This window comes from Mustelus asterias, chromosome 5 (assembly GCF_964213995.1).
Source record: "Mustelus asterias chromosome 5, sMusAst1.hap1.1, whole genome shotgun sequence".
NCBI classification, from domain to species: Eukaryota; Metazoa; Chordata; class Chondrichthyes; order Carcharhiniformes; family Triakidae; genus Mustelus; species Mustelus asterias.
Window position 1 is genome coordinate 98,932,781 of NC_135805.1, and position 23,867 is coordinate 98,956,647.

The 23,867-nt window shown below is 43.8% G+C and overlaps 2 protein-coding genes across 7 annotated transcripts in view; one reads left to right on the plus strand and one right to left on the minus strand.

Moving 5' to 3' along the window:
- The window catches only part of gen1 (GEN1 Holliday junction 5' flap endonuclease), a 32,969-nt gene extending 12,044 nt beyond the window's left edge, over positions 1-20,925 (minus strand). The window contains exons 1-9 of one of the 3 annotated variants that reach the window (XM_078213093.1): positions 20,783-20,925; positions 17,366-17,567; positions 15,715-15,907; positions 11,548-11,724; positions 9,653-9,763; positions 7,976-8,049; positions 4,711-4,799; positions 2,466-2,616; positions 352-388 (exon numbers count right to left, since the gene is read on the minus strand). In XM_078213093.1, the coding sequence (XP_078069219.1) occupies positions 352-388; positions 2,466-2,616; positions 4,711-4,799; positions 7,976-8,049; positions 9,653-9,763; positions 11,548-11,724; positions 15,715-15,907; positions 17,366-17,526 (993 nt within the window). In that variant the 5' untranslated portion in view covers positions 17,527-17,567; positions 20,783-20,925. Of the gene's footprint in view, positions 1-351; positions 389-2,465; positions 2,617-4,710; positions 4,800-7,975; positions 8,050-9,652; positions 9,764-11,547; positions 11,725-15,714; positions 15,908-17,365; positions 17,568-20,660 lie in introns of all 3 variants that reach the window. The other 2 variants (XM_078213096.1, XM_078213094.1) reach the window with 2 other exon arrangements.
- The window catches only part of LOC144493715 (structural maintenance of chromosomes protein 6-like), a 90,881-nt gene continuing 87,809 nt past the window's right edge, over positions 20,796-23,867 (plus strand). For 2 of the 4 annotated variants that reach the window (XR_013497782.1, XM_078213090.1), the window contains exons 1-2: positions 20,933-21,027; positions 21,716-21,811. The gene's annotated coding sequence lies outside the window, so the exon portion shown is untranslated. Of the gene's footprint in view, positions 21,028-21,715; positions 21,812-23,867 lie in introns of all 4 variants that reach the window. The other 2 variants (XM_078213089.1, XM_078213092.1) reach the window with 2 other exon arrangements.

Below are 23,867 nucleotides of genomic sequence, written 5' to 3' on the forward strand. Positions count from 1 at the left end.
CCTTCCTTTTTAGGTTGAAAATTTTCCTGAACACGCTTAGGAAACTACCCTTTACACTATCACTAATCCAGTCTATAAGATAATTCAGTATATCCTTTCTTAGGTAAGGAGACCAAAACTTCACACAATACTCCATGTATGGAGTCACTAAGGCCAAAATGCTTTAGTATTTCTTACTCTAGTGCAATCTGTCTCTCCCAATCATTTGTGCATCTATTTTTTCCTTCTAATATTACATCCTAGTTTGTATCTTCCAGCCGAGTTAGTATAAACCTCTTTAATAGTAAGTTAATGTTCACTACAGGTCTGTATCATAAGGAGTTAACATTTTAAAAACATTTTCAAATTTACCTCTTCAAATGGGAAGTGGTCACAGGCTCTTGCTTTTCTGAAAGAAACAAGGAATTCAAATTTGTAGACAAAAACTCACATTTGTAGAGGCTTCGCATCCAATGAATTATTTCTGAAACATAGTAGACAAGTGTTGCAGCAAATTTATGAACAGTATGGTCCCATAAACAGCGAATGATTGACCTGATAATCTACTTCTGAAATTGGTTAAGGTAGGGTAACTAGGATTCCCTGTTCCTCTGAATTGCGCCATGCTACCTTTCACACCAATCTAGGCAAGCTGAATGAAAATCAAAAAGATGGCACCCTCATCAATACAACACTCTCAGCATTCACTTAAATATCAACCTAGATCAGTGTTTCCCAAACTTTAGCAGCTACAGAACCCTTTCAACCTCCCAAGAACCCCAAAGAAGGAATTATTATGTTGAAGAGTTAAACCACAAATAAAAATGAATACTATTGTGCAATAGGTACAAACATACAAAATAGATTTATAAAAAACTATTATATTTCTTATGTGTATACATTTATAATTAAAAAGTTCTCAGTCAATAAATACTTCCAAGTCTTACATTTTTGTAATTTTAATGGGAGGAGTGATGCTAATCATTTGCTCACAAATTCATTTAATACTGGGAGTGCTGCTGGAGAGCTGGATTCTCATTTCAGACATGTGCACGCACACACAAACAGACCCACCCCCCAAAGAACGAGCACACATACAGCTGACTCTCACACACACACACGCACATTCTCAGCTCACTCACATGCACTCTCAGGTATCGCACGCACTCGGCTCTGATGTAGGGGGCTAGAATATGCTAATAAAACACCTGACCATAGATTTATGAACACTAACATGATACTAACTTGAGAATGAATGATCTTGGACTATGGGAACATAAGCCAGCCAAGGCTGTTGCCATAGAAGACAGCTCTGCATGATTAACAAATATTTCTCATTTAAAACATGTATTTTGAATTTATAAGATGGATGTTTTGCTTTTGGTTACATTTTGTGAAACTTCAGTCAGTGACAAAATACAGCAGGCCCTGGTGGGAGAGGGAAGAAACAACAGATCCACTGAAAAGCAGTAATGCTATCAGCAGTGGTCGGAAACAAGATGGCTACCAATGCTAGCTTTATGAATAGGGTCATACAACTCCAAGTGATAACGCAGGTGTCGAACAGACATAAAGAGTTTCTCAAGGTTGGACGAGAGTCACATGGGTTCAATTCAGTGGGAATCGTCCTCCCGTTTCATGTCCAGCATCTCATGTTATGGAACAGGAGGAGGATATTGTCCATAATTAATAACAAATTAGGTTATGATGTGTATTATTATTGGCTGGAGTTAATGACAGGATGATTATTGACTGATTTGTATTAATGATTATTGGATTATGTCTACCGGAAAGGTGGGCCATACAATTTGGTAAACGTATAATTGCCATTGTTTTTCAGACTGATATTGGGCTGCCCGCATCCTTTACCTCGAGTGCAGGGTTTCCTCATATCATTCTGCCATTCGATCGTTTGGTTAAATAAAGTTACGTCTTAAAAATCAGTGCACTGCATTTTGAGTCTTTGTATTAGCTTAAGTTTGAGCAATACATAGCCTCGAGAGGAAATCCCCATCTACAGCTCTTACACATGCACACACGCAGCTCTCTCACGCACGCACCCGGCTCTCTCCCAGGCGTGCACTCTCAGCTTTCACATGCCCAGGACTTCCTCAGATGGGCACAGCACCCTCGCACGCACTGGGTTGCCTTGCACGTGCACGCACAGAGCTTCCTCATACGCATCCCTCGCAAGGGCACAGCTCTCTTGCACGTACCGGGTTGCCTCAGTACAGGCACGGTGCGCAGATCTCTCACACAGGAATATTTGAAAAATATTGAACAATTTGATAAACCAGCTTTATGAGTGAATGGAAAATAACAGGTGCATCGGTAGACAATTAGACTAACTGAGACAGGCAATGCATTGAATACCATGGTGTTAACATATATGGGAACTGATATGACAAAAGTATTTTAAAGAAATTTTATGCTAACTTCGGATCTCTCACAGATGCAGCATCTTGATACAGCATAAAGGTACTTACTTTTTGATGTTGCTCTCCACCAAACTGATTTTCCTGTTCCACTCTGCCTGATGCCAATCACAAGGGCATATATCGTCATTTCCATGCGGTAAACAGCCTTGATCACTTGCACACAATTGACAGCCCTTGTTTGTATGTTCCCTAGCTAATCCTATATGGAACACAATAGAAAAATGTGCAATTCTTTTTTCGTAATAAAACTGAGAAACATATAGCTTGATCAAACTATGGTTTATACATTTTTGTGCAGTTACTTCAGCCATCAGCAATACAGGTCTGTGATCTGGAATTCTCTCCATTAACTCTTCAGTTCGGGCTGCACGGTAGCACAGTGGTTAGCACTGCTGCTTCACAGCTCCAGGGACCTGGTTTCGATTCCCGGCTTGGGTCACTGTCTGTGTGGAGTTTGCACATTCTCGTGTCTGCGTGGGTTTCCTCCGGGTGCTCCGGTTTCTTCCCACAGTCCAAAGATGTGCGGGTTAGGTTGATTGGCCAGGTTAAAAATTGCCCCTTAGAATCATGAGATGCGTAGGTTAGAGGGATTAGCGGGTAAATATGTGGGGGTAGGGCCTGGGTGGGATTGTTGTCGGTGCCGACTCGATGGGCCGAATGGCCTCCTTCTGCACTGTAGGGTTTCTATGATTTCTATGAGTTTCTCCACCTCCTTTCGACTCTGCTTTACCCCCGCCCTCTTCCCCTTTAGTCATCTTCTTCGCCTCAGTGTTCATTTTTGTCTGGTTTTCCCTCAGTAAAGCATTTTAAAATATTTTTCTATGTTAAGTGTGCTATATAAATGCAAATTGTTCTTGCTCAAAAGTAGCTGAAACTAAATAAATGAAAAAGTTAATGGGTTTCGGTCCATGAAACCATAATAGCCTGGATTCTACACCCCCTGCCCCCCAATGGGTTTGAAATGTAAGATCCAGCGTGTGGCCTTTATGCCTTCCACTTGCCGCCCATCCCAGCCAGTCTGAAGTTTTACATGGGGCAGGGAGTTCTTGGGTTGCATGCCCACTTTTAGGCCTGTTGAGTCCTTTAGGTGGCCAATTAACACCCACTCCAGGGCTTCATCCCATCTGTGCCATTATTTTACCCACCACAGGGGGAAGGCCTATGCCACGCTAGCAGCCCTCGCTTTGTGGGCTAGTATTAGGTAAGGGAGGTGGAACATCTTTAACTGGTTTCCTGGCCCATTAAAGGCATGCCTCCTTAACCCTTGGCCTGAATTCTTCTACTGAGGCCATGACCCTTTTGCCAAGACCCTGACTCCAGACTTACCAGGGTTCCTTGGTGTGGTGGGACTACCTGGCCGCTGGTCCCCACTGTGTGGACTACAGAGCTGTCGGCAATTCAATTGACCAGCAGCTCTACTAAGGTGGGATTTCCTCCCGATAAAGACGTGGAAATCTTATTTCAAAGCAATTAATATTAAATTGCTGTGCTGCAGCCTTCTACATCGTAGGTGGGTTCCTACCCGCAAACTTTTAGACATGGGTGGGCCGAGGGGTGCAGACCGTAGAGCCCCATAAAATCCAGGCCACCAGCTGCAGGGAGTATCATGCAGCTAAAAGAGAACAGCAAGTTCTATGCCGCAGATCTTTTTGCTCGAATCTGTGAATAGGTATCCAAATATCATCAATGATGGGCATGTTTCAATTCAAATTCACTGTAACTGCATCCAATTTACTCTGCATCTGCAAAATTAACACTACGGTGAACTGGAACGGCTCTAATTCTTTGTTGACAAGACTCCTCATTGCATAATGACAATCTCCCTTAGACGGGTTATCCACAGGTTGGTAATAAAGGCAAAGTTTTGTTTATAGAGCAGCTGGTACATGGATTAAGAGGAAAAATTGCCCTTGTTGTTATTATGCAGTAACATTGTATACCTGTTTTATCAGAATGAGTTTATATAGATCTCCCATTGTTTGTAGTCACAGAAAGAGCATTACATGTCAACTAAACTGTACTGATTGACAGCATGAAGCCAAAGTATGGGTAACCGTTCCATTTTCCAACATCGGCATTTTTCAACTTAATGATAAACTTGTGAATTAAGCAGATTAGTTTAATCACAGCGCTTAACAGATTTGTTTTTACACTTGTAAACATGTGGAGCTTGAAACTTTTCTGGGCTTTACAGGAAAAAAAATCAATTTTATTTTGCTAGCCTGTAAATGTGAATGCCACAAGAATGCTATGAAGTGGTTTTGAAGAGCATGTGAAAAGGAGAGCTGGTTACCTGGGTGTCGGCATACTGAGCAGTGTGCTTTCTTTTCAACAGCCGTATGAGTAGCAACATCCTCAAATTCTAGTTTCCAGAGTTTAAACCTAGAAAGATTAATGACAATGTGACATTAGTGTACCTTTAAGAAATTTTTATTTTAAATCATGGTCTCTGCAGCTCTGCCAGTCTCAGCTGATGTAATTGTTGCCGAATTGGCTGGAGAAGTCCTTTTATTGCTCCTTAAGTGGCTTCAATGGGGGTTCGTTTATTTTTACTTTGGAATGTTTTATGACTCTGCATTGTTAGGAGGAAGACTGGTGGTGGGTCATGTGTTTGATAGTTTTTTTTCTTCATAGTGAATTCAAGGTTTCATGTTCTGTTTTGGCTCACAGCAGTTTAGTTTCAGAAGGGATATCAAGCTGAAAAGAAGCTGGTGCAAAAGGTTAAATCTCACGGGATCAAAGGTGAACTAGCTAGATGGGTACAGAACTGGCTTGGCCATAGAAGACAGAGGGTAGCTGTGGAGGGGTCTTTTTCTGATTGGAGGTCTGTGACTAGTGGTGTTCCGCAGGGCCCTGTACTGGGACCTCTGCTGTTTGTAATATACATATATATAAATGATTTAGAAGAAGATGTAGCTGGTCTGATTAGTAAGTTTGCGGACGACACAAAGATTGCTGGAGTTGCGGATAGTGATGAACATTGTCAGAGAATACAGCAGGATATAGATAGGCAGGAAAATTGGGTGGAGAAATGGCAGATGGAATTTAATCCAGATAAATGCGAAGTGATGCATTTTGGTAGATCTAATGCAGGGGGGAGCTATACAATAAATGGCAGAACCATCAGGAGTATAGACACACAGAGGGATCTGGGTGTGCAAGTCCACAGGTCCTTAAAGGTGGCAACACAGGTGGAAAAGGTGAAGAAGGCATATGGCATGCTTGTCTTTATTGGACGGAAAAAGAGTATAAAAGTTGGCATATGATGTTGCAGTTATATAGAACGTTGGTTAGGCCACATTTGGAATACAGCGTCCCGTTCTGGTCGCCACACTACCAGAAGGACGTGGAGGCTTTGGAGAGAGTGCAGAAAAGGTTTACCAGGATGTTGCTTGGTATGGAGGGCATTAACTATGAGGTGGGATTGAGTAAACTAGGGTTGTTCTCCCTGGAAAGACGGAGGTTGAGGGGCAACCTAATAGAAGTTCATAAAATTATGAAGGGCATAGATAGGGTGAACAGTCGGAAGCTTTTTCCCCAGGTCAGAAAGGACAAACACAAGGGGTCACAAGTTCAAGGTTCAATACAGATATGCGGGGGATGTATTTTACACAGAGGGTGGTGGGGGCCTGGAATGCACTACCAAGCAAGGTGGTTGAGGCAGACACGCAGACTTATCTAGATAGCTACATGAACAGACTGGGAATAGAGGGATACAAACAGATGGTCTAGTTAGGAACACATGATCGGTGCAGACTTGGAAGGCCGAAGAGCCTGTTCCTGTGCTGTATTGTTCTTTGTTCTCTTTCTCTCTCCCTGGTTTTTGGAAGTTCTGCTGGTTAGATGAAAGCAAGTCTTCTTGCCTTCCTGGAGTAGAGAATCTGCTGTTGGTGGCTTGACCAGAGTCTCTCCCTGGTGTTCTGGGAAGGTGTTCTGAGTGTATCAGAGGGCTGCTAGAAGTTACAAGACTGGAAAATCAGGATTTTCAATTCTCCAACCAAAGGACTCAATTTCAGTATCACTTTAGTCTTTGCAGTGTTAAACCTGTGAAAAGGGTCTTTTTTTGTCTAAAGGAAGTTTTGTTTGATTAGAAGATCTTAGATACAGGCTTATACATTATTGTGGTTGTTTTGTTTTTGTTTGTAATTGATAAAAGTTGCTAATTTTCTTTCCATACATGCTAACGATAATCTTAAATAGACTTTGTTTAATAAAAGCTCCCTAGTGGCTCATTTGAATCATACCTGAGGTGAAACATATGCTTACCCTAGCCAAATTCAAAGTGCAAAACATATGATCCAGGTGGGCTTCATAAAACACTTTGGAGTTTCTGACCTGAATTATAACAGACAGTTACTTTCTTTCACATTTTGACTTTTCTTTTTACTATCAACAATTAAAATCAGTCATTACAAAATATTTAATCTTTAAGAATTTATTCATAACAGCCTTCGTAATCTGGCTGTAAAACTTGCTGTAAAGCTTTGTATAAACTGAGCCCACCCTCCAAATGTTTACATTGGGAAGTGGAACATGGGGACAGAAGAAAGTAGACCATTTTGAAGCTAAAATAGCTACATTAGATATTCAATGAATCACAGAATACTACAGTGCAGAAGAGGCCTTTGGCCCATTGAGTCTGCACCGATGCATGAGATGCCCTGACCTGCCGACCTAATCCCACTTGCCAGCACTTGGCCCACAGCCTTGAATGTTAGGGCATGCCAAGTACTCATCCAGGTACTTTTTAAAGGATGTGAGACATCCCGCCTCCACCACCCTCCCAGGCAGCGCATTTCAGACTGTCACCACCCTCTGAGTAAAAAAGGTTTTTCCTCAAATCCCCCCAAACCTCCCATCCCTCACTTTTAACTGGTGTCCCCTCGTAATTGACCGTTCAACTAAGGGGAACAGCTGCTCCCTATCCGCCCAGTCCATGCCCCTCATAATCCTGAACACCTCAATCAGGTCTCCGCTCAGTTTTCTCTGCTTCAATGAAAACAACCCAAGCCTATCCAACCTCTCTTCATAACTTAAATGTTCTAGCCCAGGCAGCATCCTGGTGAATCTCCTCTCCACCCCCTCCAGTGCATTCACGTCCTTCCTATAATGTGGCAACCAGAACTCCACACAGTACTCCAACTGTGGCCTCACAAAAGTTCTATACAACTCCATCACAACCTCTCTGCTTTTGTGATCTATACCCCAATTGATAAAGGCAAGTGTGCCGTATGCCTTTCTCATCACCCTATTTACCTTTCATAGTATACTTCCTTGTCAAATTGTGTAGAATAACTGGACAAGGTGGATGAGAGAGGAGAAAGAAAGAGGATTGCATGATGAACATAGGCAAAGCATCATTTTAGATATAATTGTGCATTAGCCATTTACTTTCATAGTTTTGGGTTGTCAAGAATAGTGAAGTAAATATTGATGTTTGTGCAGTCTTATGACTGTGATGTTAGTGTTATTTCAGCACAACAGTTTGTAAATGAAAAAGGTTGATCAGGGAGACAAGGGATTCTTTGAACCTGTTGGCAGCCTAAGGATTATTTTACCTCTGAAGAAGGCTCTGTCCATTCATTGTCTCAACTAATCTCAAAGCTTGTTCCTTTCCAACCCCCGGAACACCCTAGAACCAGAATAACAAAACATATATATATAAAAAACATAATATTTAAATTTTCTTTAAAAGTAACTTTAAAGTACTCAAGAGAAAAATCACAATTAAGAGATATATTAACAACTAATAAAATAAATTTTGTGACAGGCTTATAGATGTTGGATAACAATTCTAAATCTTCAATTTTTAATCAAACTTTTAAAGCATTTTGCAGTGTATGCCATTACTTGGAAATGAAATTAGAAATTTTATCACATCAGTGAAGATTTTCATAATACAAGAGAGTATTTTCCTGATGCACTGAAGTCATACGTCACTTACAAGGAATTATTTTAGTCCTATTTTAAAATCTTCCATGGCCTTTGTCCCACATTCTACTGGTAATTGATTTTTACAATGCAATTCTCTTACAAAAATAAAAGTTGTCTAAATTCCTTATGCTTAACTATAAACTGTATCCCTTAGTCACCCAAAACAGTGATTGAAAATTAAAAGCAGTGTCTCCAACACCAATGCACAAAACCAATTTCATCTCTAATACTTCCCCACACTCATCTGCTTTCCAACGTCCATGCTTCTCATCTGTCAAATAAATTCATAATGACATTTGTTATAATTCAGGTCACAAACTCCAAAGTGTTTTATGAAGTTCGCCTGGATCATAAGTTTTGCACTTTGAATTTGGCTAGGGTGAGCATGGGATGCTTCACTTCAGGATTGATTCAACTGACCCACTAGGGAGCTTTTATCAAACAAAGTTTATTTAAGTATACAGTTGACATGTATAGAAAGAAAATTAGCAATAACTTTTACCGATTTATAAACAAGGAAAAAGAAACATGAAATTGTATAAACTTTAACAGCTAAACACCATTCCAACCAAACAAATCCCATAAACAAAACCCTTGCCACGGGTTTAATACAACAAATACGAATGCTCACGTGATGTTGGAACTCAGTCCTTTGGGTGGAGAATTGAAATTCTGACTTTCCAGCCTTGTAATTTCTGTTAGCCCTCTTGATACACACCCAGACCAGCTTGAAGCTAGAACAGCTTCTCAAAACACCAGGGAGAGAGAGAGACTCTAGGCAAGCTAATCACCAACCGCAGAATTTCTACTCCAAGAAGACCAGGAGACCTGCAAAATCTATAATACCAGTGAGAGAGAGGAAAACACTTTTCCACTTGACAACCAGGGCAGCTTCTAACTAAACCAGTAACTAGCATCCCCAAAGCTGAAAGTGAAACTTTAAATTCACTTTGAAGAAAAAAAGCTGTCCAAAACACATGACCTGCCACTCAGTCTTCCCCTTAACAATCCTAGAAAGTACCGGAGGCCTAGAGTAAAAATAAACAAAACCCCATTTAAACCATTGAAGCAGCAATAAAAGGACTTTGAGCAGACAGCCTGGCAACAATGAAAAAAACCCAAAGCTGCTTAGCTACAGAAAAAAAATCTTAAAGGTATACTAACATCACACATTACATGTAATCCAAATTGTGTTTTTCTTTTAAATTTAATTTCACTGATTTGGCAGAAGGATCAATGTTAAAACATTGAAGTGCAACGTAACACTGTTACTACATCCACAACTTTTGATTGACCCTTACCTTTGGCAAATAATCACAGCCAAGCAAAATTGCAAAACCAATCAGCGCATCTCGGTCAAGCCCCAATTTGGATTGAATTACTGACATTTTATAGCAGTCCACATGAGGGTCCTATTAAAGAAAATGGAGAATATAAAATGATTTATATCCTTCCTTGAGGAGCAGAGATGAGAGTTGTGGAAAGATCTGATCACTCAATACTGGCTTACTGGTCTGTGCACTCAATGGGAGTGTAGTGATGACCCTGATGACATTTAATCTATCCCCCTTCATCTAGCTAACAATGTGTTGACGTGAGGAGAAGCCTTAAAGTGGGAAAATTCAGAGTTATCTAATCTATTGGATACAAGTGAAAGAAGTGATTTACTGCAATTGTACAGGGCATTGGTGAAGCCACACCTGGAGTGTTGTGTGCAGTTTTGATGTCCTTATCTGAGGAAGGATGCCCTTGCTATAGAGGGAATACAGCAAAGATTTATCAGGCTGATTCCAGGGATGACAGCTCTATCATATGAGGAGAAACCAAGTTGGTTAGGATTATATTCATCGGAGTTTAGAAAAGAGAGATGGAATCTCATAGAAACTTATAAAATTCTAACAGGATTAGACGGGGTAGATTCAGAAAGAATGTTCCTGATGGTGGAGAGTCCAGAACTCAGGGTTATGGTTTGAGGATAAGGGATAAACTTTTTAGGACCGAGTTCAGGAGAAATTTCTTCACCCAGAGAGTGGTGAATCTGTGGAATTCACTACCACAGAAAGTAGTTAAGCCAAAACGTTGCGTGATTTCAAGAACAAATTAGGTGTAGCTCTTGGGGCTAAATGGATCAAAGGATATGGGGGAAGGAAGGTGGGATCTGGATATTGAATTTGATCACCCATGATCGAAATGAATGGCAGAGCAGATTTGATGGACCGAGTGACCTACTCCTGCTTCTATTTTCTATATTTGTCTAATGTGATGCCAGGTACAGAAAAGAGGTTATACAGTTTTCTAAGTAAATATAATATTACTATCCAGCCCAATGTGGACCTTATTTTTAAGACAATCTTTTCACTAGATTTCTACTATGTGCAAACTGAGACAGATGTTTCCGACCAGGAGAACGGAATGCTTCTACTGTGGTATCAAAGGCTTTATCTAGAGATATTTGCAAATTAAACTGTTTTTATTTTATGACCTAGTAACATACAGAAAAGGTGAATGATGGAAAATGAAAGCTGGTGAAAAAGATTGTACTGAGGTTTTCTACAAACAAGCTGAAAGCCCATAACATTCTTTTAGTGGTCTATTTGCTTTGTTCGCCATTTATAATTAATAATTCTAATAAGAATCTCTACAGTGCATAAACAGGTCATCTGGCCCATCAAGTCTGCACTAACTCTTCCCTCTGCAGTAACCCCGTAAATTTACCAATACTAATCCACCTATTCTATCCAATTTTGGAAAATAAGGGGCAATTTAGCATGGCCAATCCACTAATCTGCATATCTTTGAACTGTGGGAGGAAACCAGAGGACCTTGGGGACATGCAGACATAGGGAGAACATGCAAACTCCACAGAAGTCACCCAAGAATTGAACCCAGGTACTTGGCACTCTGAGGCAGCAGTGTTAACCACTGTGCTACCTTGCCACCCTTCTATGGTTCTAATTCTTATAGATCTTTAGCAGTTCCACAGTAGTTTGAGGTTTTTTTTGCATTTGATTTGCAATTTCTCTACCATTCAGCTCTAAATTGCTGCTATTTTGTTTTGAGGTGTTTAATCAAATAGGTCAGCAACAGATAATACATAACAGGAAATGCTTGAAAAGACAATTAATGTGCAATAGTTTTGAATTTAAGAAACAGGTACCATTAATATTGCTGATGTCATCACACTTTTTACAGATACCTTTGTGTTCATGGTGAAGTTTCTGTACACAATTTGAGCTCCATACAAGAAAACATCCCCATCATTGGTGATGCAACCATCAACATATCCATTTTCATTTAGATAGGCACACATAGCTTCAGCCTCACCAGCTGCACAAACCCACGGGATACCCAAACAATCCAGCAATCCACAACACTGAAAAAGAAACCAAACAAATTAAAACACATTCCACAATTACGAGAAATCTTTGGTAAGGATTTCAATTTGTGAAAGACAGAGGAATGGGAGTTTGCGAGATCACAAGAATTTGAACTTAAAGTTTATTTATTAGTGTCACAAGTAGGCTTACATGAACACTGCAATGAAGTTACTGTGAAAATCATAGAATCACACAGTGCAGAAGGAGGCCATTCGGCCCATCGAGGCTGCACCAACCACAATCCCACCCAGGTCCTCCCCCATGCATTTACCCTAGCTCGTCCCCCTGACACTGAGGGGCAATTTAACATGGCCAATTCACCTAACCGGCACATCTTTGGAGTATGGGAAGAAACTGGAGTACCCGGAGGAAACCCACGCAGACACAGGGAGAACGTGCAAACTCTACACAGACAGTGACCCAAGCCAGGAATCGAACCTGGGTCCCTGGCACTGTGAGGCAGCAGTGCTAACCACTGTGCCACCGTGCCGCCCAATCCCGGAGTCACCACACTCCGGCACCTGTTCGGGTACACTGAGGAAGAATTTAGATTGGCCAATGCACCCAACCAGCACGTCTTTTGGACTGTGGGAGAAAACCGAAGGACTCGGAGGAAATCCACACAGACACAGGAAGAATGTGCAGACTCTGCATAGACAGTCACCCAAGCCGGGAATCGAACTTGGGTCCCTGTCACTGCGAGGCAGCAGTGCTAACTACCGTGCCACCCATAGGTTGTTCTTAATGTTAAACCCGGGACCACGGCGCAGTGAGGCACCACTATGCCACCCTAATATAGCACTTTTAATGCAATAAAACACCACAAAGCATCCCAGGGGCAGATAGCCAAAACGTTGCTCAATTAGGTAGGTACCAAAGAATGTTTTAAAGGAGAAAGCAAAGCTGTGAGGCAAAGAAATTTAGGTGATGGTAACAACCAGACAATTGCCTATGCAAGGATGTGGAAAACTTGTTCCGGTTCAAAACTAAGGCCCAGTAACAAAGTTTGCACACAGCAGAACTCAAATAAACACACACTCATCTTAAAAGCCTGCAAATCGCTGAAGTGACAATAAGCTTCCAAACTATGAACAATGCTGGCATTTGCAGGGTCTCTTGAGCCCTTTAAATTACTGGCCGTGACCTCATCCTGAGTCACAGTCAATGACTTCGGAGCACAGACATCCAGATCTTCAGCACTGATTGGATGGGATGAAAGCATCAAACCCACCCCACGATTTCAATTACTCTAATTAGCATTTATTGGGTGCATTTTGAAGGCATGCCTGGAAGTTGGAAAGCTGCCGACTTACAGGTGCCGAACATGTACTCCCCGTGCTGCAACATATTATTCAGTCCGAGTAAGCATTCCAAACTATTTATTAAGGATTCTCAGGGGCTTGACAGGGCAGATGCTGAGAAGTTGTTTCCCCTTATGGAAGAGTCTAGGACCAGAGTGTATAATGTCGGAACAAGGGATCACCCATTTAAGACAGTGATGAGAAGGAATTTCTTCTCTCAGAAGGTAGTGAATGTGTGGAATTCTTTACCACAGAGGTTGGGTTGTTTAGTATGGTGAAGGCTGCGATTTTTACAGAATGGACAGTTTTTTAACAATCAGGGAATCAAGGGTTGTGAGGATAAAGCAGGAAAGTGGAGTTGAGGAATGTCACATCAGGTTAGTCATGGTCTCATTGAATAGCGACCAGACTCAATGGGTTGAATGACCTACTTTTGATATGTCTTTGGTCAGTTATAAGACCATATCAAGCTTCACAATTGCCTCTACATCTTCTTTAAATATAATATCTATGATGGCCAAGTACAATTAATCACAATGGGAGTGACATTCTCAAAATAGGATTGTTGATTGAAAGTTATTCCGCGCCTACTCTGCTTAATATCTAAAGCAATATATTTTAAAACTCCACAAGCATGATTCCCAATTTTAAATTTTACTCTAAAACTTAGGAACACATTTTGAAAATTCCATTGTACTGCCTCACAGCGCCAGGGACCCGGGTTTGATTCCCGGCTTGGGTCACTGTCTGTATGGAGTTTGCACATTCTCCCTGTGTCTGCGTGGGTTTCCTCTGGGTGCTCCGGTTTCCTCCCACAGTCTGAAAGACATGCTGGTTAGGTGCATTGACCCAAACAGGCACCGAAGTGTGGCGACTAGGGGAATTTCACAGTAACTTCATTGCAGTGTTAATTGTGACTAATAAATAAAACTTTAATTTACCACCCCATAAGAAGTCATCATGCATCATGAAGATTGCGGAATGTTTTGCCTGATACCAATAAAACTTTGTAGGATCTACTTTCAGTTCAACACAATGTTAAGCAAAACAAATCTAACTATAATACTCTGGAAGCATCCTTCTGTATCTCCTGTCCATTTGGGTGATTTTAGAAACACTTCTCTCACTCTCAGCCACAAAAATGTGGCTTGTATGTCAAAAAAACTACACTTCCATGAACATGTAGCTAGAAGAGCCAAGGAGATTCTTAACTTAGTTTTCCAGCTGTGGGAATGTTCATTCTACCATCTGTATCACCCAGTCACTCTTCAAGTTCCTAGTTACTGGCTGTTTTAGTTTTGAGAATTCTGCAAGAATTTTTTCAGTGCAACTCTACTTATATGACATAGCTCTTAGCTGATACCTCGGAATAAACTTTAAAATCTCTCCAACTATCTAATGTCCTTTGTTTTGTCTATCGATAGTTTATCCTCAAGTTGTTGGTAGCCACCAAAACTTCACAGCCTGCAGGACCTCTGCTTCAAGTTCTGTTCTGAGCCTGTTCTGTGACTCTTATTTCATTGCTTAATCTATTCAAACTACATCCTTTGTTTGCACAATTGCACGGTGAAAATAACTGTGGGATCACTCCTTTGCACTTTCCTTCTCCAGCGTAAGTTATTTCTGAACTCACTAGCAGTAGTTATACCATGCTTTCTTATTTTCCAGTACTTAAACACATTTTAACAGTTTATAGGTCTTATTCCTTGGTCATCATCTTGACCATTCAGCTGAACAGGAACTTATCACTAGCTTTTCCTGTACAATCGCCACATCCCTCCATTCATTGGACCCCATATGGAATATATATCACCTGAGTTGCCACTCTTGGCAATTGGCGTGCAGATGTGAGCCTGGAGGTGCGATAGTCCTGCTATGTGTCATCATTCAGGTTATCACTATCCAGTCTGTGACGCACCACATTCTCTTATTCAAAACCATCATCACAAAATACACAAACATTTAAGGCAAAAGGGGCACCATTTACTTCTTTCAGTTGACAAATGGATTTTGTAATTAATTCTGATTAATGGTGAGAAAAACCGTAACAGTTTAATTGTCACATTTAATAGGTACTATTTTACTATCTTGACCTATTGTCTTACCAAGGCCTTTCCATCTCCTATGGCATTCTATTTTATGCATAACTATTTCCTTGAATTGAACACTCAGATGATCCTATGATGCATTAGTGTTCATTGATTTTTTTAAGAGACTGCAGTTTTGATTAAAGCCCGTCTTCCTTCATGCAAAACAGCCAAAGGTGCAGAAAACTTTGAACTAATTGCAGTACCTTCTAGAGGCAGAGGACTATCACACTTCGACAATTAGTGATTTCTCCCAAAGACTAATTGCTGGGGACTATATCTTCTCCTGCATACATTTGATGGATGTTAACCGACAGGCATGCTTTGCCTCAGAGGTGTACAAGAATGAAACAGATGCCATTTTGGCACCCTAAAGGCACTCATACCCGGCCCAACGTTACCCTGTTTAACTTTAAAAATTGAAAAGATCCTTTAAGTATAAAACACATCAATATTCTCTCAAATTCAGAGAACAAATCTAAACACTGAATGTGATTTTTATTTAGATTGTCAGCTTGTAAAGTCATAAATACTTGAACTGAGTTATAGTAAATATTTTCATTTGGCAAGAAATGTTTACTTCTAAGACATTACCAACCTCTTTAAGAACAGATTTAAAATGGGTTCTTTTTGTTTGAGCAGTAAAGCTGCTTGGCTTTCTGGGCAAACCACGCCTTGCCTCATTCCGTTTATTTATTGTGTCAGCCTTCAGCTTTGGTGCATTTCCTTCTGCCACAAAGACAAGTCTCACATCCATCAAAGTGAGACATGAAATACGAAAAAACAAATTTCTAAAATTAAAGCAAATCATGGATCAACATCAATAATGTTCAAATGTAAAACAAGAAAAAAATACTGCAAATGCTGAATATCAAATAAACCAGAAATGTCTGAATAAAGATTAAACCCGAAATGCGAACTTGCCCTTTTCTGAATTGATGGCTGTTCTAAGTATTTCTAATGTTTCCTGTTTTTGACTCAACACCAATAATAATTATGCCAATATGGCATGCCTACAATAAGCTGCAAATATAATCTAATATACAGAATATGTTTATGGTTGTGATATTGATTCCAAAGTTCCTCGCTGTGCAGGAACTGCTGCTCTGAAATGAGAAACCCTAATAGTTCCATATAAGGATAATTTAGATCCTAAAATTTAACTCTATTTCTCCCCACAGGTGCTGCCAGACATGCAGAGTTAATGCAACATTTTCTATTTTTATTTCAGATTTCCAGCATCTGCTTTTATTCAACCCCAATAGTATGTTGCTTTTATATGGAATTCTGTATTTAGTAGGAGGCAAAATTGGATATCTATTCTCTTGAGTTGTTTCTTTTTTTAAAATTCCTGTTCTATTTTGCATAATTAAGGTGGCATTACAACCTCATTGCTGTGGTTCTGAAGTCACATGTTGGCCAAGCCAGGTAAGAGTGGCAGATGTCTTTCCCTAAAGGACATTCATTAGTGAACCAGATTTTTTTTTACAGCAATCATCGATAGTTGTTATAGTCACCATTACTGAGACTAGCTTTATTTGTCACATTTATTAATTAAACTTAAATTCCACCGGCTACCATAGTAGGATTTGAACTTATGCTAAGAAGGCATTTGCCTAGGCTCCTGGATTACTAGTCCGATAACATTACCACTACATTAATATCACCCTATTTGGTACATGATGCACACCAATGTTCAGTGTAGGACCATGTTTGAAGGTATATTTTTGGTCAGAGTAATTAGACCACCTGTGCCACAGGAATAACATACATGGTTATTCATGAAGGCCCACCTTCTTAACCGTGCCCGAGGTGTGGTGCTCCTCAGGTTAAATCACCATCAATCAGCTTTTCACCCTCAAAGGGGAGAATAGCCTATGGTCATTTGGGACTATGGAAATTTTACATGCTTTTGTTGATTTCTTACGTGGATAGCTTTTGATCTCAATGTGTCAGTGGACAGGCCAGATGCTTCACAAGGGGAGGGAAAATAAAAAAGTCTCTCTGGGTTAGTCTTGCTCTGCCAGCAACTGGTTTAAGGCAGGGGTTAAGATGTACAGAACTTGCACCCTTCGTAGGCAATATGGGGATGTGGAAACAAGAGAGCAAGTAAGTCACATAACTGCCCTCTGAAATGGCCTCACAATTTCATTCAGTTAAATGACAATTAGGGATGGGCAACAAATACTGACCTCGCCAGCAACACTCACATCCCATGAAAGATCATATAACACTTGATATTCTGTTACCTGAGGTGCGGCTTGGTGACTGTTCCCATCATGCCTTTCACAGTTTGCGCCTCACAAACCCATAAGCTCATATCCACAGCCAATGTTTTCCCTTTAAGATTTTGTAACGGAACATATTCTTTTACAGGCTCTAAAATCTGCCACAAATCATTCACTCCCATGATTGCAGCTTTTATTTCAGGCCACTGGCTGCTAGGTTTTCCTAAAAAAAAGGGCAAAAATACAGCAAGCAGACAGTCAAGGATATAAAGGTTGTTCTTTTAAATATTAAAAGTAACACATGATCAGCATGGTTCAGCTGGTAGCATCTTTGCCAGAGTCATAAAGTTGTGGATTCAATATCATCCAAAAGGACAATGCCAAATCCTTGTTTTGCAACATTCTTTGCATCCCTACCCCATACCCACTGACCATTACGTCCTCTCGCACCACTTCTCCCTCTCTGGCAAGACTTCTTCCCTGCCAGGCAGTTCATCCTTTCTCTCGGTCTAGGTACAGTTCTCTCTTTCTTGGCACAATTCTGACTCCTCCCTTGGGTAAAGTCACCCCCCTCTCCCCTGGGGTACAGGTGGCTCCACCTCCTGTCCCCTGGGGTACAGACCTCCCCTCCCCCATTCCAAGGTACAGTCCACTCCCCTCCTCTGGAATATAGTTCCCCCCTCCCACTCCCCCAGGGTACAGTCCGTCCCCCGGGGTACAGGCCCCCCCATCCTCGCCCCCAGGATACAGTCGCGTTCCCCCCCCCTCCTCAGGGGTATAGTTCCTTCCCTCCTCTCCCCGCCTCCTTCTCCCAGGGGTACAGTTCCCCCCCCCCATCTCTCTCTCTCTCCCAGGAGTACGGTTTCCCCCCCTCTCTCTCTCTCTCTCCCAGGGGTACGGTTTCCCCCCCTCTCTCTCCCAGGGGTACGGTTCCCCCCCCTCTCTCTCTCCCAGGGGTACGGTTTCCCCCCCTCTCTCTCCCAGGGGTACAGTTCCCCCCTCTCTCTCTCCCAGGGGTACGGTTTCCCCCCTCTCTCTCTCCCAGGGGTACGGTTTCCCCCCCTCTCTCTCTCCCAGGGGTACGGTTTCCCCCCTCTCTCTCTCTCCCCGGGGTACGGTTTCCCTCTCTCTCTCCCAGGGGTACAGTTTCCCTCTCTCTCTCCCAGGGGTACGGTTTCCCCCCTCTCTCTCTCCCAGGGGTACGGTTTCCCCCCTCTCTCTCCCCCAGGGGTACAGTTTCCCCCTCTCTCCCAGGGGTACAGTTACCCCCTCTCTCTCCCAGGGGTACAGTTTCCCCCCCTCTCTCTCTCCCAGGGGTACGGTTTCCCCCCCCTCTCTCTCTCCCAGGGGTACAGTTTCCCCCCTCTCTCTCTCTCCCAGGGGTACGGTTTCCCCCCCTCTCTCTCCCAGGGGTACGGTTTCCCCCTCTCTCTCCCAGGGGTACAGTTTCCCCCTCTCTCTCCCAGGGGTAGTTTCCTCCCCTCTCTCTCTTTCCCAGGGGTACAGTTTCCCCCCCTCTCTCTCCCAGGGGTACAGTTTCCCCCTCTCTCTCCCAGGGGTACAGTTTCCCCCTCTCTCTCCCAGGGGTACAGTTTCCCCCTCTCTCTCCCAGGGGTACAGTTTCCCCCTCTCACCCCCAGGGGTAGAGTTTCCCCCTCTCACTCCCAGGGGTACAGTTTCCCCTTCTCTCTCTCTCCCAGGGGTAGAGTTTCCCCCTCTTTATCCCCCAGGGGTACAGTTTCCCCCCACTCTCTCTCCCAGGGGTAGAGTTTCCCCCTCTCTCTCTCCCAGGGTACAGTTTCCCCCTCTCTCCCAAGGGTACAGTTCCCCCCTCTCTCTCTCCCAGGGGTACAGTTCCCCCCCCTCTCTCTCCCAGGGGTACAGTTCCCCCCCCCCTCTCTCTCTCTCTCCCAGGGGTACAGTTCCCCCCCCCTCTCTCTCTCCCAGGGGTACAGTTCCCCCCCTCTCTCTCTCCCAGGGGTACAGTTCCCCCCCTCTCTCTCTCCCAAGGGTACAGTTCCCCTCCCCATCTCTCTCTCCCAAGGGTACAGTTCCCCTCCCCATCTCTCTCTCCCAGGGGTACAGTTCCCCCCCCCCTCTCTCCCAGGGGTACAGTTCCCCCCCTCTCTCTCTCCCAGGGGTACAGTTCCCACCCCCTCTCTCTCCCAGGGGTACAGTTCCCCCTGTCTCTCTCTCCCAGGGGTACAGTTCCCCCTCTCTCTCTCTCCCAGGGGTACAGTTCCCCCCCTCTCTCTCTTCCAAGGGTAGTTCCCCCCCCCTCTCTCTCTCTCTCCCAGGGGTAGTTCCCCCCCCCTCTCTCTCTTCCAGGGGTACAGTTCCCCCCCCTCTCTCTCCCAGGGGTACAGTCCCCCCCCCCCTCTCTCTCTCCCAGGGGTACAGTTCCCCCCCCCCCTCTCTCTCTCCCAGGGGTACATTCCCCCCCCCTCTCTCTCTCCCAGGGGTACAGTTCCCCCCCCCCCTCCTCTCTCTCCCAGGGGTACAGTTCCCCCCCCTCTCTCTCCCAGGGGTACAGTTCCCCCCCCCTCTCTCTCCCAGGGGTACAGTTCCCCCCCCCCTCTCTCTCCCAGGGGTACAGTTCCCCCCCCTCTCTCTCCCAGGGGTACAGTTCCCCCCCTCTCTCTCTCCCAGGGGTACGGTTTCCTCTATCTTTGCACCTTCTCCACAGTTTCTGTTGATTCAAATTTCGCGCTCTGGGCTCCCATGGTGTTTATTTACAATTTCCATGTAAATTGGCAGCAGCGGTCAGGGAACAAATCAGAACGAATTGGGGTACATACAATAATGATGTTATCTGGTATGGAGGGCATTTGCTCGGAGGGGAGGTTGGAGGAACTTGGTTTGTTCTCACTGGAACGACGGAGGTTGAGGGGCGACCTGATGGAGGTCTACGGGATTGTGAGGGGCATTGACAGGGTGGATGGTCAGAGGCTTTTTCCCAAAATGGAAGAATCAATTACTAAGAGGTATAGATTTAAGGTGCGAGGGGCGGGGTTTAGAGAAGATGTGCGAGGCAGGTTTTTTACACAGAGGGTGGTGGGTGCCTGGAACTCGGTGCTGGGGGAGGCAGTGGAAGCGGGTACAATAGTGACTTTTAAGGGGCATCTAGATAAATACATGAATAGGATGGGAATGGAGGGATATAGTCCCTGGAAGGGTAGGGGGTTTTAGTTAAGTTGGTACAGGCTTGGAGGGCCGAAGGGCCTGTTCCTGTGCTGTAATTTTCTTTGTTCTAATAACATGCATATAATTGGCACAGGGAATAAATACCGCAGCGTTTTAAATGTAAACTACAAACCTGGGCAAGGCCAACCGTCAAAAACACCTTGGGAAAGCACGCATGCGCATAACCTAACCGAAGGTAACGGCTTTCAAACATGCGCAATACGCACAGCCGTCTCGGACATGCGCATTATTCACCGTCTCATCCTGTGTGGCGATGGGGACCGAGTCTGTGTCGGCGACAGAGACAAAGAACGCCGGCGTTGGATACGCGCAGTATGTTCCCCCACTGGTGGGCTAGCCGGCTTCAGTGCGCATGCCCATTAGTCCCAGCCGGAAGTGAAGCTCGAGTCAGCCGTTTGAGGATGCGCGTGCGCACATCTGTACCGAAGTTTGAACTGAGTTTGGGCGGATTTGGATCGGGGAGGATCGCGGCTGGGGAGGTGAGTAATGGACGAGGCGGACCCGGCTCAGCGAGCGGGAGCTTGTCGGTCTGCTGCTGAGCATTGTGTTCTCCCCTGGCCTCCGAGCCGGTGTTAAGTGTCATTTGAAATGCGGGCCCAGGGAGAAGCCCGGGCTTGTCCCGGGCCCCAGCCACTTGGCCGGGTGAAAGCGGGTCCCGAGGGCGTGTAACTGGAGGAGGGGAGGAAAGTTGCATGGTACTCATAGCACACCATCATCCCATTTGGCCAAGCAGATCCATGTTATTGTTCATGTTCCAACGGATCTTCCTCATCTGGCCCCATCAACCTGACCCTCAATTCCCTTCAAACCACCCTCCCCCCATCATGTGCCTACCCGGATTCATAGAATCCCTTACAGTGGAGGAGGCCATTTGGCCCATCGAGCCTGCACCGACAACAATCCCACTCTGGTCTACCCAGCTAATCCTCCTGACACTAAGGGGCAATTTAGCATAGCCAATCAAGGTAACCAGCACATCTAGGACTGTGGTAGGAAACTGGAGCACCCGGAGGAAACCCACGCAGATATGGGGAGAATGTGTAAACGCCACAAAGGCAGTGACCCTAGGCTGGAATTGAACCCGAACTACTCTGTGATTTGATTTGACTTATTATTTGTCACCTTTATTAACATAGTGAAAAGTATTGTTTCTTGTGTGTTATACAGACAAAACGTACCGTTCATAGAGAAGGAAACGAGAGAGTGCAGAATGTAGTGCCACAGTCATAGCTAGGGTGTAGAGAAAGATCAACTTAATGCAAGGTAAGTCCATTCAAAAGTCTGACAGCAGCAGAAGATGGGCCAAATGGCCTCCTCCACTGTAAGGGATTCTATGAATCTGGGTAGGCACATGATGGGGGGAGGGTGGTTTGAAGGGAATTGAGGGTCAGGTTGATGGGGTCAAATGAGGAAGATCCGTTGGAACATAAACAATAACATGGATCTGCTTGGCCAAATGGGATGATGGTGTGCTGTGAATACCATGCAACTTTCCTCCCCTCCTCCAGGGAAGAAGCTGTTCTTGAGTTGGTTGGTACGTGACCTCAGACTTTTGTATCTTTTTCCCAAAGGAAGAAGGTGGAAGAGAGAATGTCAGGGGTGCGTGGGGTCCTTAATTATGCTGGCTACTTTGCCGAGGCAGCGGGAAGTGTAGACAGAGTCAATGGATGGGAGGCTGGTTTGCGTGATGGATTGGGCTACACTCACGGCCTTTTGTAGTTCCTTGCGGTCTTGGGTAGAGCAGGAGCCATTCCAAGTTGTGATACAACCAGAAAGAATGCTTTCTATGATGCATCTGTAAATGTTGGCGAGAGTTGTAGCTGACATGCCAAATTTCCTTAGTCTTCTGAGAAAGTAGAAGTGTTGGTGGGCTTTCTTAACTATAGTATCAGCATGGGGGGGACCAGGACAGGTTGTTGGCGATCTGGACGACTAAAAACTTGAAGCTCTTGCCCCTTCCACACCATATCCGTTGATGTAGACGGGCATGTTCTCCTTTACGCTTCCTGAAGTTGATGACGATCTCCTTCATTCTGTTGACATTGAGGGAGAGATTATTGTTGCTGCACCAGTTCACCAGATTCTCTATCTCATTCCTGTACTCTGTCTCGTCATTGTTTGAGATCCGACCCACTACGGTGGTGGCGTCAGCAAACTTGAAAATTGAAGTGATGGGGAATTTGGCCACACAGTCATAGGTGTATAACGAGTATAGTAGGGGGCTGAGAGCACTGTCTTGTGGGGCACCGGTGTTGCGGGTGATCGTGGAGGAGGTGTTGTTGCCTATCCTTGTGGTTCGGAAGTTCAGGATCCGGTCGCAGAGGGAGGTGCCGAGCCCCAGGCCACGGAGTTTGGAGATGAGTTTCATGAGAATGATAATGTTGAAGGCTGAGCTGTAGTCAATAAATAGGAGTCTGACATAAGTGTCCTTGTTATCTAGGTGTTCCAGGGTTGAGTGCAGGGCCAGGGAAATGGCGTCTGCTGTGCCCAGCATCTGATTGAGAATTCCATGTTCTTACCATGTTCCAGATAGAAAAGTTTCTTCTGAATTCTCTATTGGTGACTATCTTATATTAATGACCTCTGATTTTGGGCTCCCCAGCAAGTGTAAACACATTATTCTACGTCCACCTGATATAATATTTTTTTCATAATTTGGTCAACCCTCTTTCCAGAGATGGATACAATCTCTATTCAGATGTCACCCGTGTAAATTTTTAAAAGCACTACCTCTCGTACCTGTGCATCATTTTTTGCAACATATGTTAGTACTGTGAGGTGTTTCAAACATGCCTTGACCCTGTCCTTTACCAGCAGTGGAGTGGACTCAAAAGTCTTGGCCTGGATTGTGGTTTTTATGAGCCAAACAAATGAAATCTTGGAGAGTGACACTGAACACATCCTCATAACCCATTCATAAACATGGATTTTGTTTTGGTTACCACTAGTGACTCTGTTTGTAATGTATTAATTTCAGCTATTTGTTAGCATGTCTCCTTTTGTAGACATTGACTGGTAGCTGGACAATTGAGCTCTCCAGTGCCATGACCGCTGAGATTCATTCGTGAGATTGCATAATGAGTGTCCACAAAAATATGTGAGATATTATAATGAATGTCCACGAACTGTTTAACTACGTGGAGATGGCATCTCAGCTAAGGTTAACTCTTTTCCCACTCAAAGCTCCATGTGTGAGAATATGGGTTGATCCATTACTTTACATGGGGGCATGTAGGAACATAGGAATAGGAGTCAGCTATTTAATTTCTCAAGCCAATTTTGCCATTGTGAAATTATGCCTGATCTGTACGGAGCTGCA